The following is a 13,958-nucleotide window of genomic DNA, read 5'->3' as shown; positions in this document are numbered from 1 at the left end:
TGAAAAGCTTTTATCTCTTTATTTTCCCATAATCCCATTCATTTAAAGAAATTTTAATTCAACGTAAACTTTGAACGAAGTTTTTGTTGAAAAATAATCTTTATAATTTGTTCCTATTTTTTTATGAACATTTTTTGAAATAAAGATAAGAAGATTGGCACAATTTGACTTTTCACAAGTTATTTTTTTGCACGCTACAGTAGGCCTACTACTCAGATCTACTACAAAAAATAGGACCAAGCATAAAATTTTATAACTGAAAAGTTTGTCAGCGTAAAAATATTAAAAGTAAACTTACGATAGCCTAATGTTTCAATGAAAACAAGCGAACTGTTCTTTATTGAAACATTAACTGAAACTCAAAAATATAATTTCTTTTTTGTAATTTTTTTTTTCTTTTTTTTTTCTCTCTCGCCATTTTAAAAATGATTATAAAAGTTGACATAACGAACATTCAAACAATTGATGATTAAGTTTTTCTCATCCTCACGCGTTGAATTTTTCAATAAGAAACATAATTATACGTCATCCTCTGATGAATTTCTCCATGTAAATTTCTGATTGTAAACCTACACGAGCAATTTTCACACGTTTTCCCATCTCCCACATTTGTTTGACGAGTAATATAATCATATTCTGTCGGTGACGTCTGCGTTTCAGAGACATTTGATGCAAATCTTTTGATTGTTTGAAGTTGAGCAAAGATAGCTTTAATTTTTTGGAGTGAATAAATTTTGGATATCAATACTTACGTGTTAATCGCTGTCGTGTTCGATAGATTTCCCAACAGTAGCAACACAACTTTAAATTCGATATTGCGCAACACAAAAATTCTCAAAACGAGGAACAAGTTCCTGAAATAAAGTTTTCGCTAAGTTCTCTGAAAAAAAAAACAAAAAACATTCTAAATAACAAATGTTTTGATGATATTAATCCTTGAGATTAATAAATAAAAATTAAAATGGTGAATAATAAAATAGTCTGAACTCATTGACATCTGACAGTGCGACGTAACGCTTAAACCACGTGTTTAAGCGTCACGTGTAAAAGGAATTACTTTGATAGAGAAAAAATGTCAGCGCCAATTTACAGTTCGAACCAAGAAATTAATCGAAATAAAATTATATTAACATTGATAAGATTAGTTTGCGTCTGTGTGTGAGAGAGAAAAAATTTGACCCAAGTTCAAAATACTTTTATTCACAGTTTACACTTTGGCTGATTCAAATTAAGGTCAGTAGGATTAGACGAGATTCGTACTTAATAAATTCCCTCTTAGTGAGGTGACCCGTGCGTAGACTTACAACCGCACTCACTGGTCCTACAGCAATTTTTCAGATAAGTAAATTTAGATATTGCAATATTCAATAATTGGTTTCTGTGTTTGAAAAACAAAGTTTTGTGTGCTCTCAATACAATCATTTCGATTTCCAGAAACTGAAATGATGGTATTTAGGAGACAACTTATAACCTTTGACGATCGATTTTTTAGCTTCTGCAGAGGCCGATATTTACCTACAGCAGACATAACTTCAAAGATTGTATTTTTGACATTTGCTTGATGCTTGAAAAATATTTTTGACTATATTATCGACATACATATGGGCTTAACTATATTCATCGACATACTTTTTACTTAAAACATTTAATACAGTTATGTTCAGAAAAATTAGAGGAACGAAGGTGAACAGATTAAAAAAAACATTTGCCTATAGACATCTATAAGTATTATAGACATCTATAAGTATTACTCCAACTTTATTTACAATAATTATAAACTTTCTTCTGCTGCATAAAACTCTATCAATAAAAAACGTTCATATCAAAACTTATATACTAAACTAAATATTAGAAATTTTACATTCTTTTTAAATTTTGAAGAATTCCTTCCGCTTCCCAACTCCTCATCTTTTTCCCCATCTAAATAAACAAGCAAAACAAATGTTGTTATAAATAATAAAAAAATTTGGTTATAAATAAAAATGTCGTTTTAAAAAAAAATTCTCAATTATGGTAAAGAAAACAAGTCGTTGTTTTTTCATTTTTTAACAAATTCACCAATTCAAGTTACAACAGGTCCAAGATTTTCAATTAAACAAAAAAGAAATAGGTCATGGTGATGTAAAATTAGTCTACAGGGTAAAATGGATGTAATTAGCTGGTTTGCCTCTAAAATCAAACATTTGTGGAATTAAATGCACCAGTGTTGAAGATGATACAAATCTCATATTGCATCGCAACTTTTGGACAGTTCGTGAGCAAGAAATGGTTCACAAAGGTGTGAAGCCGGAAACACTGTGCTGGTATGTAAATGTGTGGGATACTTTGACCCTTGAATGGAGTGAAAAAAGAACTTGAAAAATTGTTTTTACGGTGACTATCTATTTAGAGATGAAATAATACATTTTTTAGAATAGTATAAAATCTTCGTACTATAATAATCTTTACAGATTTACTTTTACCTAACCCCCCCAACCCCCCTCACACACACTTTCACAATTTATTCATATGCATAGCTGAAAAAAACACAAAACTGTATATTGAACTTACCAAGTCCAGTTGAATTGCATGCAAAAGATAGAAAGTTTCATCTTTGGAACTACACTGATTGTTGGTAGGTGCATAACTATCAATCCCATTTGGCAATCTGTTTTTTTGTAGTTAACAGCCTATGATAAAAAGCAGTGCATGGGTTGGCTTTTTAATTTATGTATTTAATGCATAACTGAATAACTGACCATGAATAGAAAATATTAAAAGATTAAAATATGATAAAATCTTAGATAATTGATGATAAAGGTCAAGGCCAAGGAATTAACATCGAAAGTCAGAAAAAAAACAAGTCTAGAGCTCTGGAGTTTTATGAAAAACATCTCACATCTTTTGGCATATATATATTGAACCTAAGTTTAAACAGCAGCATAAATAATGATTCTATATATATATATAATACTGTTTTCTCATAAATTAGATGATATTACAATCATAATTTTGTAGAATGTTTTGTGCTGACTTTACATCAAGATATTTTTTATGTAAAATCATTTTGTCTTCAAAGATATCATCAATTTTAAAACTTTTCATGATTAATATTCATAAATATGGATTGGTATAGATATTCATAGATATGGATTCCTAAAAATCATTCAATTTGTCAAAAATGTTAGGTTTTACAATCTTATACTTCCAATTCTTTTATTCCAAAAACCTTACAAATTTTGTTAATAGAAAGTTCCAATATGATTTGAAGTTCCTTTATAACAGGTAAGAATATTTGTTTTAAAGATCTTTGATTTACCTAGCTTGAAGGACATAACGTTACAACTAACTGATTTATGATTTAACATAAATCTAGTAGCTTTAAAGTAATACAGTAAAAATACATTAATATCTATAGATATTTAAGCTTACCAAACATGCAAACCTCTTACTATATGTTGGCTTTTTAAAACAATTAATTAGTTTAAAGAACAATTTTTTTGTAAAAATGAGCCTTTGATACTTCTCTTGATGAAGTTGAGTAACACACCTCTAGGTGAATTACTTACCATCATCAAGTAAAGGTTTCTTGTACTATTAGAGCAAACTGTAATTGGTTAATATCAAGGAAATACCCAGGGTGTGTATACAGCTTCAACATATCTATTGTTGAATTTACAGGGGATAAAGAATTTTATCTTCATCTACCAAAGTTCTAGTAGTTGCAGCAAAGAGCATTTAATTTAAGAACAGCTCTTGACTGGTTTACCAGTCTACAGAAGCCATACTACTTTATTGAGCCTAACGCCTTTTAAACCTGTACAAAAATATAGAGGTCTTGTTTAAAATGATGACTAGGTGAAAATATAAAATGATGACTAGGTGAAAATATAAAATTTGAGAAAAAGTGTATACATTTTCAAAAAAAATTGGCATTTTAAAAATTTATTGTATCATAACTAAGAATTAAAAATATTAGTTTAAGAGACATTTGTAGATCTGACACTTAATCATTTTGATATTTGATTTTATTTGTAATCTCTAAAGCTTGATGGACATAGCAAACAGTCATTTAGTAAGTGAATATTGAGGAAGGTGCCAGTATAGATACACCAAATAGCTCCTTAAAATAAATAGATTGAAAAATACTGCAAGAACATGAAACATTCTGAAAACTGCCATAGCTCTTATTGATGGATAGGTGATAATGATTACAACTGATATCTATTTTTAAAACAACAAAAATCCCAAAATTATCTTATTTGAAACATTGGACCACAAATGAACTCTATTAAAAAAACCAAGCATAAGGTCTTGGTTTTTGGGCACAAGCATAACTTAACAAATTTGACCTAAATTTTAAATATTGTAATGTATAGTGTCTATGCATATACTGCTAATTGTACTACAAAATTTATTTCTACATCAAATGATTCCATCATAATTGAAACTCAGAAATTATACCATGATATGCAACAGAATGAGAAACCTGTTGCTATTTGCAGCTTCAACTATTGAAGCTGGGCAACCTAATTTAACATAAGCATTTAAAAAACAGTTAACAGAAATGCAATATTGAAAGCTGAAATTAATGCACATTCCAATAAAATTAAAACAGGCTACAATTTTTCTTTAAATAAAATGTTCATAATCTGGTGTAAAAGAAGAAGGTGCTAGTGTAAAATAACAACTCAAACACAGAGCATTGAGGTTTTTTTTTACAAAAAAAACTAACCTGACACATCCGCACACCTATGAAAATGAGAATACAAACCAAAACAGCTGCAACAAAAGTGATAATTAATGGTAAACTAAACATTTCTAGAAGGAAAAACAAGTTCAAAAACACATTTTGTTTTTAATCCCATTTCTTCTTATATTTAAAAAACAAAAAAAAAAAAAACAAAAAAAAAAAACAACAACAAATGTTTGAAAGGAGAAATGGCAAGTTTCATAACTCCCAGGAACATAACTCCCACAAGTATATAGTTATGTGGTTTTATTGTTTTTATTCATTTCGTTTCTTTTTTTTTTTTTTTCAACAAGAATTTTTTGGTACAAACAAGTCAATTTGTAATTAAAAGAAAAGACTGTCAAATCTTGATGAGTGCAATACAATTTATTTTTTGAACTTTATTATTTTATATAATTTTAAATTACTTTTTTTTAAAAAAAATAAAATACATTTTTGTAGAGCAGCATAGAAAATAGTCATATAAAAACATGTATGAGATTTAATTTCTTTGAGATTAAAGATTTCTTTAGATAAACGAGGATAAAAGATTACCTTGAACAACTTTTGTTAAAAGAATGTTAGTTAAATACCCTAATATAGTTGCTACATCTTTCACCATCAAAACTCCTTGGACATCTTAGATTAAAAGCATAATCATCACAATCTTTTTACAACTTTTATATAAAAATATACAATTGTAAATAGATAAAAAAAATATATTATAACAATAATAACACTAAATATGCATTAGTAAAACAAACCATTTTTCAATATCTTTCTTACTTGCAGATTGGTTTGTAAAGTAACTTGTTGAAGTCATCATACTCTTTACATACCCCACCATTTTTACAATCCAGAATACACATCTATACCGTACTACAAAAAAGAAAATAATAGAGTATTTAATAATATTGAATTCAGAAAATTAGTGAATCAAGCTTAGAAAATTATTGCTAGAAAACTATGTAAACTTAAAAAAAGATTTGAAACAACCAGATCTGATCTTTTCAATGAATCAACTTAATCTGATTTTTTTTAACTTTTAACAGTTTTCTTCAGGAAAAATTCCATATTTAGCATTTTTTGAAAAAATAGGCTTTGAAACTTGCCTAATGAACCATTCTCATACAATGGATGAAGATCCAATTTGTTTTGACAATGATAACCTGCATATCCATTCTTACATCTAAAAAAAATAATCACACCATATCATAAATTCTACAGGGATGAAAAATCTTTTGAACAAAAAAAAAAACAACCAATTGGGGTAGCTTACAAACAAAAGGGTAGGACATTTTCCTCTTCTTTCTTATTTATACAGATGCCATGAATTAAACAGAAATCCTCTTTACATGGGATGCATCTGGTAAACAAACAAACAAAAAAATTAATAAACATAAAGAGTATTTAGTAGAAATAAAAGGTGTTTATACTTACCTTTTTGATAGATATACTGTTAAGTGAAATTTTTTATTTTAAGAATGCAGCAAAAACATCACCTTAGGAAAATATGTCATACAGAGCTATGTCATACCAGGAGTGTTTAAGTGAAACCATAAGAAAATAACTCAATACCAGTAGGGCAAACACATTTATATAGTTGATAATGTGAAAGCAAGCAAAGATAGATGCAATAAACATTTGCACATGGATTGGAAACTAAATTGAAAGAACAGATTTTTTTGACTAGATCAAGAAAATTTTAAATAAACTTAAAAACACATAATAAGTATGTTTTATACTCTCAGGTTGAAGAGCCCCATTGTAAACTGAGATGATGCTGTCACTTGATGGCGAGGCAATTAATCTGGTGACCTGACTTTCTTTAATTTTATTGCATTTTACCACAAAATCTTTTTTCTATCCATCATCAAGAAAGTAAATGGGTCGTCAAATGATTGAGTCACCCTTTGGAAATCCTGACCATTTGTTCCAGCACAATATATATAATTTAAATCAAACCGATAGATTATCTCAGTTTGAAAATCTAGCACCAGTGTGTATGGTAAAATTCGATGTGATTTGTAAACAATATGTAAAGTAGATTTTTCTCCACCTATGCTTATTGCTTAAATAAATCCCATTTCAAGCCAATACAAGAACCTTTTGCTACAATAAAGCACATCAAACAATTATCAACTAGCATAGTGCTACAATCAATTGTAATATTAAAAAACATGTAATGAAGCCAGCAAAAAAGTAAGTTATTTGAAAGAACCAATTTTATAAAAGTTTCATTTTGATAATAGTTCAGATTAAGGAACAAAATCCTATGGTTGAAAATTTTTTGAATCTACCTTTTAAAGAAATATTGGTACAAATGAATCCCTTTAAATCGGCTTCTAGTTCTAGTTCAAAAGTTCACATTTTGCTTTTTCAGCTTTTCTGAAATTACAATATATAATATGCATATATCAAATTGAAATATACAAAAAATCAAATGAAAATGTTAACTTAATAAACCAAATTAAACCACAATACTTAAAAGAACAACTCACAGAGATGTATTTTGTAAAAACTTTTAAATTATTTGGAAAGGAAAAACAACTTGGAGAAAGATCTGCAATAACAGCATAAGGTTTGTTAGCATTCACAAGTTGCAGCATGTTACTTCCATCAAGCTCAGAAACCTCAATAAGATTATCCTATGGAAGAGTCCAGTAAGGCTTTCATCTCAGTCAATTGATATGGCATAAGCTCTGCTTAAATTTTGAATGACATCTTCTTTCATGAGGTTTCTTGGAATAGACCTATTAGTATTTAAAAGAGCATAAAAAAAGCTAATGAACATAAAAATAGGCAAATTGAAAATGAAGAATAAATCAATGGCATCAAAGTAATCAAGTTGTTAAAAGTTACATAAAAAAAAAATGCATATGAGACAATTTCTTCTTATATTAAGTTAAATTATGTTACTTTAGAGATCTTACTTAAAAAAAAATTTTAACAACTTTGGAAAAAACTCAAAACTTCTTCATTCAAACCTTCATTTTTTATTAAATACTAAAAATAATGTCATAAAAAATGAATTCAAAAGCAATTTTAAAAGAGAATATTCACAAAGAAAAAAGGTCCTTACAGCTGCATCAATAACTTTAGACATTTCCTTTTTTAAAGACATTTGGAAACATAATTAACTTAAAATCTTCTTTAAGGGACATTGAAAGTACTTTATTTTATCAACTTGTTTTTCAAATTTATATACAAATGAATAAAATAAACAAAAAAAAAAAAAGCATTATTTTTTATTTTGTTTGTGCTTTTCATCTTAATTCTGCAATAAAAAAATTATTCCACTTTTTACAAAATGGGGACTGCTTTTAAAGATATGGTATGGTTTTAAAGTTCATTTACGGTCTTAAATATATATTTTTGATCTTCGTTTGCTGTCATAATAAAAAAAATAAATAAATATAAGTTTTTATCTTCGTTTGCTGTCATAATAAAAAAAATGATCATGATAACAAAAAGATGATTAGAAAATTTGCACTATAAATGAACTATAAGCTAAACATATCTTGAATATGTAGGAATAATATGTATGTTAATATGTAACATTGTAGCAAATATATTCAGGTGCCACTTAGTCCAAGCATAAGAATGGCTAGATTTCTTCTCACCCCTCCCCCTTCCTCACTCTTTTTTTTCTTCTTTGTGCATAGATTTCAAGATTAAAAAAAAAAAAAAAAGCAGAATTTAACAAAACAATATGCTTTTGATTTCAAGAATATTGAAAAATTTTCCAAATTTTCACATTCATTATAGGTTATTAAAAACCTGGAAAGAAATTCAAATATTAAAATTTGAAATCATATTGTAAAAAAAATTTTACAAAAAAAAACACCTGCTTGTAACAGATTGCTCCTTGCCTGTCCAATAAATATACTTATGCTTCGCATGATAAGAACTTCCACTACCAATTGATATATTACTTAAAATTACATGATAATTTTCATCAAGTGTTTTGTATTTGCCTTTAACCATGATTACTTGCCCAATGTTGTTATTATTAAGTAAATGCAAAAAGAAACCATCTAAATGTTAATCATAAGACCAATCAAAATTAAAAGAGCAACTAGAATGTTTGTTCAAATGAAAACTACACACTGTAGAATTGAACTCTGACTGATAGATACATTTCATGAAATTGCTGGTCCAGCCCAAGAAAGATTTAATGCATTTGCCAAATTCAAAAATCTTAGGTAAACGTTAAATTGCTTTAATTTTTCAGTAAGTCTTTTATTTTTCAAGAAGTTGTTTTACTTATACATAAAATATTATTTTTTAATTGTTAATTGTGGCCTTTCAACAAAACACGTATAAAGGTAAAAAAGACATTTAATTATCTAAAGGTGTAATCTTTAAAATCTAAAAGAGATTTGAGGTTAATGTTTACAAAATTAAAAATGATTTTTTTACAACTAAATTACTGGAATAAAGGTGATTATGCTGACAACAATGATAACAGTAATTAATTTATTTTGGCTATAAATTTAATAAATTTCTTTTACCAATATCTAAACTGACATTTAATAATTTATAATGCAGAGAGTATATATTCCAACTGCCTTTTTAAGCAAAAAAAAAAAAACACCAATTACATATGCATCCAAAATATTTGTACTTTTTTTCTGGTAAACTTCATAACATAGACACTCCCTAAAAACATTAAGGTCTTCTCAAATCTCAGAGCAACAACCATTCTCAATTATGCACTCATCTTGGTTGCAAAACGGACTCTCATCAAACCCATTGTGAAAATCTTTTTATCACAAAAACCAGATGAATTGAAGCATTGAAATACATCAAGACATCTAAAAAAATAAATGATGCAAATTTTATTACAAAACATTTTCCTAAAGGATCCAATAATTTTCTTAACACTGTATTAAGTATTACTTTGAAATAGAACTAAACCCAAACCTTTAAAAACCAGGTTTACAGAAAAAACTGCAATTTGATTCATCATTACCAAGTAAGCAATAATATTATCCATCACACACTTTTTTCTTATTGATAAACATTTTTTTTTACACTGAAACCCTAGACATAAAGGTGTAGAGCTGCAATATCAATCATCTGAACGATCTTCACAATCTTCAGTACCATCACAAACCACTTTCTAAGGAACACAGCTGTCAGTTGATTTGCAGTGGTGAGTTCCTACTTTTCATCTTGGTTTTATATGGCAAACTGGTGGAGTTTAATCATTTAAATCATAACAATCATCATCCCCATCACAAAGAAATGTAGCTTTTATGCATCTTTGATTCTTCCAAGTAAAAAGGCCAACAAGACAACTCTGATTTGCTTTATATTTAAAAACAAGTAAAAAAATTAACATTTAAATTACTAGCTTAAAAAAAAAAAAAAATTAACAATAAATTATTTTCTGTATATGTTAAATTCCTTGTACAGAAGCTGTTTACACAGTCTGATTGAAGTCTTGTTTCTTGTAGTGCTTAGGTTTGACCCTTCCAACCAAAGTAAAAACAGTTACAGCACCCAGCAATACAGTTTCTTTTCTTTCGCAGAACAATTTTCACTAGCTTATGACCTTCAAATGGACTGTTTTGAACTGTGTGTTGAGGTGGATATGGGATGGCATTAGCACTATGCAGTTCTGTCAATGTGCTTCATAACAGCTTTGAGTAGGTGGTCTTCTTCAGTTAAACTTCCATCTGCAACATAATGAAGTATGCTTGTAACAATATAGACATTGGTATTCAGGAGCTGCAACAGGTAGCTGTTGAGTGCAACCCTGCCAAACAAAAAAAGGGTCATCTTGGTTAAAAACTTGATGGTCTTTCGCTTAAATATATGCATGTGGAGTTGAGCATCACCTAAATCTACACACCACATTTGGCATCATGACCAAGTTGCTTGTCAAATACTTCAATTCACTGAAGCCTACTTTGGCAGCAAACAGATGAGTTTGTTTTTTTTCATCATCTATGTATACCACATATAGCAGGTGACCCATTCTCCTCATGCAAGCCTGTGATTACAATTTCAAAGCCAATAAACTAGACCACAAGTGTGGCTCTACATGAAATACAGGATAGTCAAGCTCTTGGCTTGCCATACTTTAAGAAATATTCTTTGGCTCTTAAACTTATCAACAATTTGCATTATTTAAGTTAAAACTTTCACATACACTTGGAATTTCATCACTGAATTCTCCACAATCATTCTCACCATCACAAACCCATTTGTTATTCATGTTCTACACAAATACTACGTAAATGCTATGTACTATGCAAATACCTGTACTACACAAAAAATTAAGTTCTGTGCAGTTCTCAGCAGTTAAATAAAATAATAATCACTTTAAAATTAGAACCATTATGAGTCATTATAACATTTTTTTTTATATCAAACTACAAATTTTTTGAGAAAAAGTAATCTTACCAAAAGAGCCTCCATCATACTGGCAGATTAATCCATAATAACTGTCAGTTTTTATTTAGAGTAAAAAATATTGGTTTTTGTATTTAAAAAGAGAGAAGTGACAAAAACTGATTGACACTAACAAAAGCTTTAATTAAAGTTATTCCTAGAACAAGTTATTTAACTTCTCTTCCAGTACCCATTTGTTTATGAGTAAATGGGGAACTAGAAGGAAATTAAGAATAATTAAGAAGCAGATTCTTGAATATGTGTTTATTACATCATTCTCTTAATCTTATTCTCTTTTTGTAGGATGGCAAAAAGCCTTAAATGCCAAAATCCCATTTCTTCCTGGTATTTCTTCCACTAGTCTCTTACAGTGATTACTTTCAAAAAAATTTTTGTTTATTATGGGTTTAATTTTGATTATTAAAACTGAAATGTTAATCTTTCTATTATGTTCAAACTAAAATTGCAACAAGTGAATTATTACATGCAGTTTAAAAATTCAAACATGAAGATTAATAAACAATTTCTAAGCAATTCCTAACAAAGTTTACAAGCACACATCATAAATTTAAATTCTTTCCATATCATTAATTTATTTTTCTTCATTCAAACAAAAGTTTTCAATTAAGCACCAGTCTTTTTCTAAAAAAAAATATTTAACATACATGCAAGTTTTCGCTTTAAACAAAACATAAACTGATATTAAATTTTTTTGCTAAGTCTTCTAATGAAAAACAAGAAAAGAATCAAAGACCTTGCTTCACAAAACTTTCAATGTTGAACCCTGGATTTGATCCACCTCCTAGTTGTCAATTGGTAATGATATGCTAAAACAGGCGATGTTTTAACATATCTGCTGATTACCCTTTATACAGTCCTTTGAGAACAATATACAGCGTTTGATATTTTAAAAGATCGTTGATTTATGAGCATTTTTTTCGAGTGTAATAACTTCTTTTAATTTTTTTTCTTTTTTTTTAAGAAAACGTTTACACATTTTGTTTCGTTTTGGTTTTTCTTTTCGTAGTTGCTTATCTTTTCTTTTTTTTTTTGTCCCAAAAAATAATAATAAAATCTTTCATGTCGATGAAAGTTCTCTTAAATTAAACAATGTCGTTAGGTCGTACTTTTGTATATATATCTTAAAAATATTTAAGAAAGTAAAATAATAAAAATTAGCAAATAACTAAAATGAATCAAACTATTTTCAATCGCTGATTGAAAAAATTAAAATAAAAATCTTTGACGTCGCTCCTTTTTATTAAACTACAGAAAAAAATGCAGAAAAGCAATACTATTTCATCAAATAATCCTCTAGATTTTTTGGAAAAGCATAACTGTAGCTCCCACGTTCGAAATTACGAAATTTTTTTTTTTTTTTTTTTTTTTTTTTTTTTTTTAGAAACAATACATCTACTTTGCTTTATTTCATTAATCATATCGCATTTGTTACATAGACTTGAAAAAAAATAATAACTAGACTTGAAAAAAAAAAAAAAAAAAAAACTTTAACTACCTCCTTTCAACCTGAAGCTATTTTTCTTTGGTTTGTTTCCTTCCTTTAATTGTAAAAAAATTACTTAGTGAAATCCAGTTCGATGTTTAAATACCGCCTAACAAAAACAATCGGAGAGACCGAGCCCGGTTGGCTCAAAAGATAAGTTGACACTGGGTTTAAGTTAGGAGTTTTTAATCAGAAAATTCCAGAAATCACATGGAACCTTCCTTCTTAGCTAATTCACATTCCAGTGTAGCAATTAACGAGTGCCCTAATACTACACTGTTATAATTAGAAGATATAGCAACATTTTATTTAATTACTATTACTTTTGTACTGCTGCATGTATGACAAGTAGTATGTAATGCATTTATGTATTACACTTAATGTTCGCTGTTGAGTTGGCAGATTATTTAATCAAATATTGAAAAGTAAATTTTATTCTCAGTGATGGATCCAGGAAATCCCAGTGGGAGTAGGGGATGATTCTAGGAACTATGAAAGTTAATTTCTAAAAAAACTAGTTTTAAATTATCTTTTAAGTTCTCCAGGCGTCAATTTCTTATCGGCGTGCCTATTTTACTTGCTATTTTCAAGTTACTTTGCTTGCTATTCTAATCTTTTAGGTAATTTGGTGGAAGGGAGATGCTTCACTGATTAATATGACTATTCTAAAGTTAATTATAAGAGTATTATATATTTTGTAAAATTATAAGTCTGAAATTGTTATAACAAGTGGCAGTTTTAGCTTGTTCAATCACTCCAAAAAAAGTTTTACGAGGTTAACGTTTTATGTTTTACGTTTATACGAGGCAATAATTAAACTAATTACAAAAGATGTCGCTTCAAAGTATGATATCAAAGGCACTTCTCGGAAGAACAATTTTTGTATCGAGTTCAAAAATATTTATTCAGCCGTTAAAGGAGTAAATAAAGTAAATATTTTAAAAAAGCATTTTAAGAAATGTGACCGACTCGTGTTCCAATAAAAAAAGATGTTTCAATTCCACATTTTTGAGGTTCAGTTTCTTTTTTAGAGGCAGTCAAGAGTGGGCTTCTCGACTCTAAAGATATTCAACTCCACAGTTTTATCGGAGATTGCTTACATCAAGCTGGTGTGTTAATTATCCACGCAGAAAAAAAAAGAACTGAAAATCATAATAAAACGTTATAAAAACTTCGTTCTTATCTTTTTGTCTTTTACAATCTTTTTGTAACCACTTTAAATAAATGTAGCTTTGTAATTTTATGATAAGAATTGTAATACCCTTGGTATTGTTTTTAATTTGAAAGTTGACTTGCAACTTCTGTTTATTGATGCATGATGCATTCACTACAAATCAGTTT

At 28.3% G+C, this 13,958-nt stretch overlaps 1 protein-coding gene across 14 annotated transcripts; it reads right to left on the bottom strand.

Moving 5' to 3' along the window:
- Positions 1–371: 371 nt before the first annotated feature.
- On the bottom strand, positions 372–12,467 carry LOC149884365 (uncharacterized). Of its 14 annotated transcripts, XM_090098302.1 has the most exons (10): positions 11,868–12,462; positions 9,638–11,755; positions 9,339–9,528; positions 8,559–8,748; positions 7,213–7,464; positions 7,012–7,099; positions 6,457–6,823; positions 6,249–6,373; positions 5,991–6,077; positions 5,868–5,900 (listed from the first exon to the last, which is right to left on the bottom strand). In XM_090098302.1, the coding sequence occupies exons 4-5, from the start codon at positions 8,696–8,698 to the stop codon at positions 7,389–7,391; spliced, it is 216 nt and encodes a 71-aa protein (XP_089954428.1). In that variant the 5' UTR covers positions 8,699–8,748; positions 9,339–9,528; positions 9,638–11,755; positions 11,868–12,462; the 3' UTR covers positions 5,868–5,900; positions 5,991–6,077; positions 6,249–6,373; positions 6,457–6,823; positions 7,012–7,099; positions 7,213–7,388. The 14 variants fall into 14 exon arrangements, 10 of the variants coding, with proteins under 10 accessions (XP_089954425.1, XP_089954424.1, XP_089954421.1 ...); XM_090098301.1 differs by having other exon boundaries at positions 9,316–9,528; positions 9,638–12,467; XR_016455799.1 differs by lacking the exon at positions 8,559–8,748 and having other exon boundaries at positions 9,638–12,467.
- Between the last annotated feature and the right edge of the window lie 1,491 nt (positions 12,468–13,958).

This window comes from Hydra viridissima, unplaced genomic scaffold (assembly GCF_058129835.1).
Source record: "Hydra viridissima isolate aposymbiotic clone 2 unplaced genomic scaffold, HvirCarnegie_v1 scaffold_9, whole genome shotgun sequence".
Classification (NCBI taxonomy): domain Eukaryota; kingdom Metazoa; phylum Cnidaria; class Hydrozoa; order Anthoathecata; family Hydridae; genus Hydra; species Hydra viridissima.
The sequence above is the reverse complement of the archived record's forward strand: the minus strand, read 5'-3'. Positions and strand labels throughout refer to the sequence as shown.

Bases quoted from the DNA above. Each gene is read 5' to 3' on its own strand.
- LOC149884365 (XM_090098294.1), bottom strand. From the start codon at position 6,112: ATGTTTATTAATTTTTTTGTTTGTTTGTTTACCAGATGCATCCCATGT. The intron at 5,591-5,823 runs GCAAGTTTCAAA...TCTTTTTTGTAG, and splicing joins GTATGAGAATGGTTCATTAG to TACGGTATAGATGTGTATTC. The intron at 5,351-5,497 runs GTAAGAAAGATA...TTTTAATCTAAG, and splicing joins CTTTACAAACCAATCTGCAA to ATGTCCAAGGAGTTTTGATG.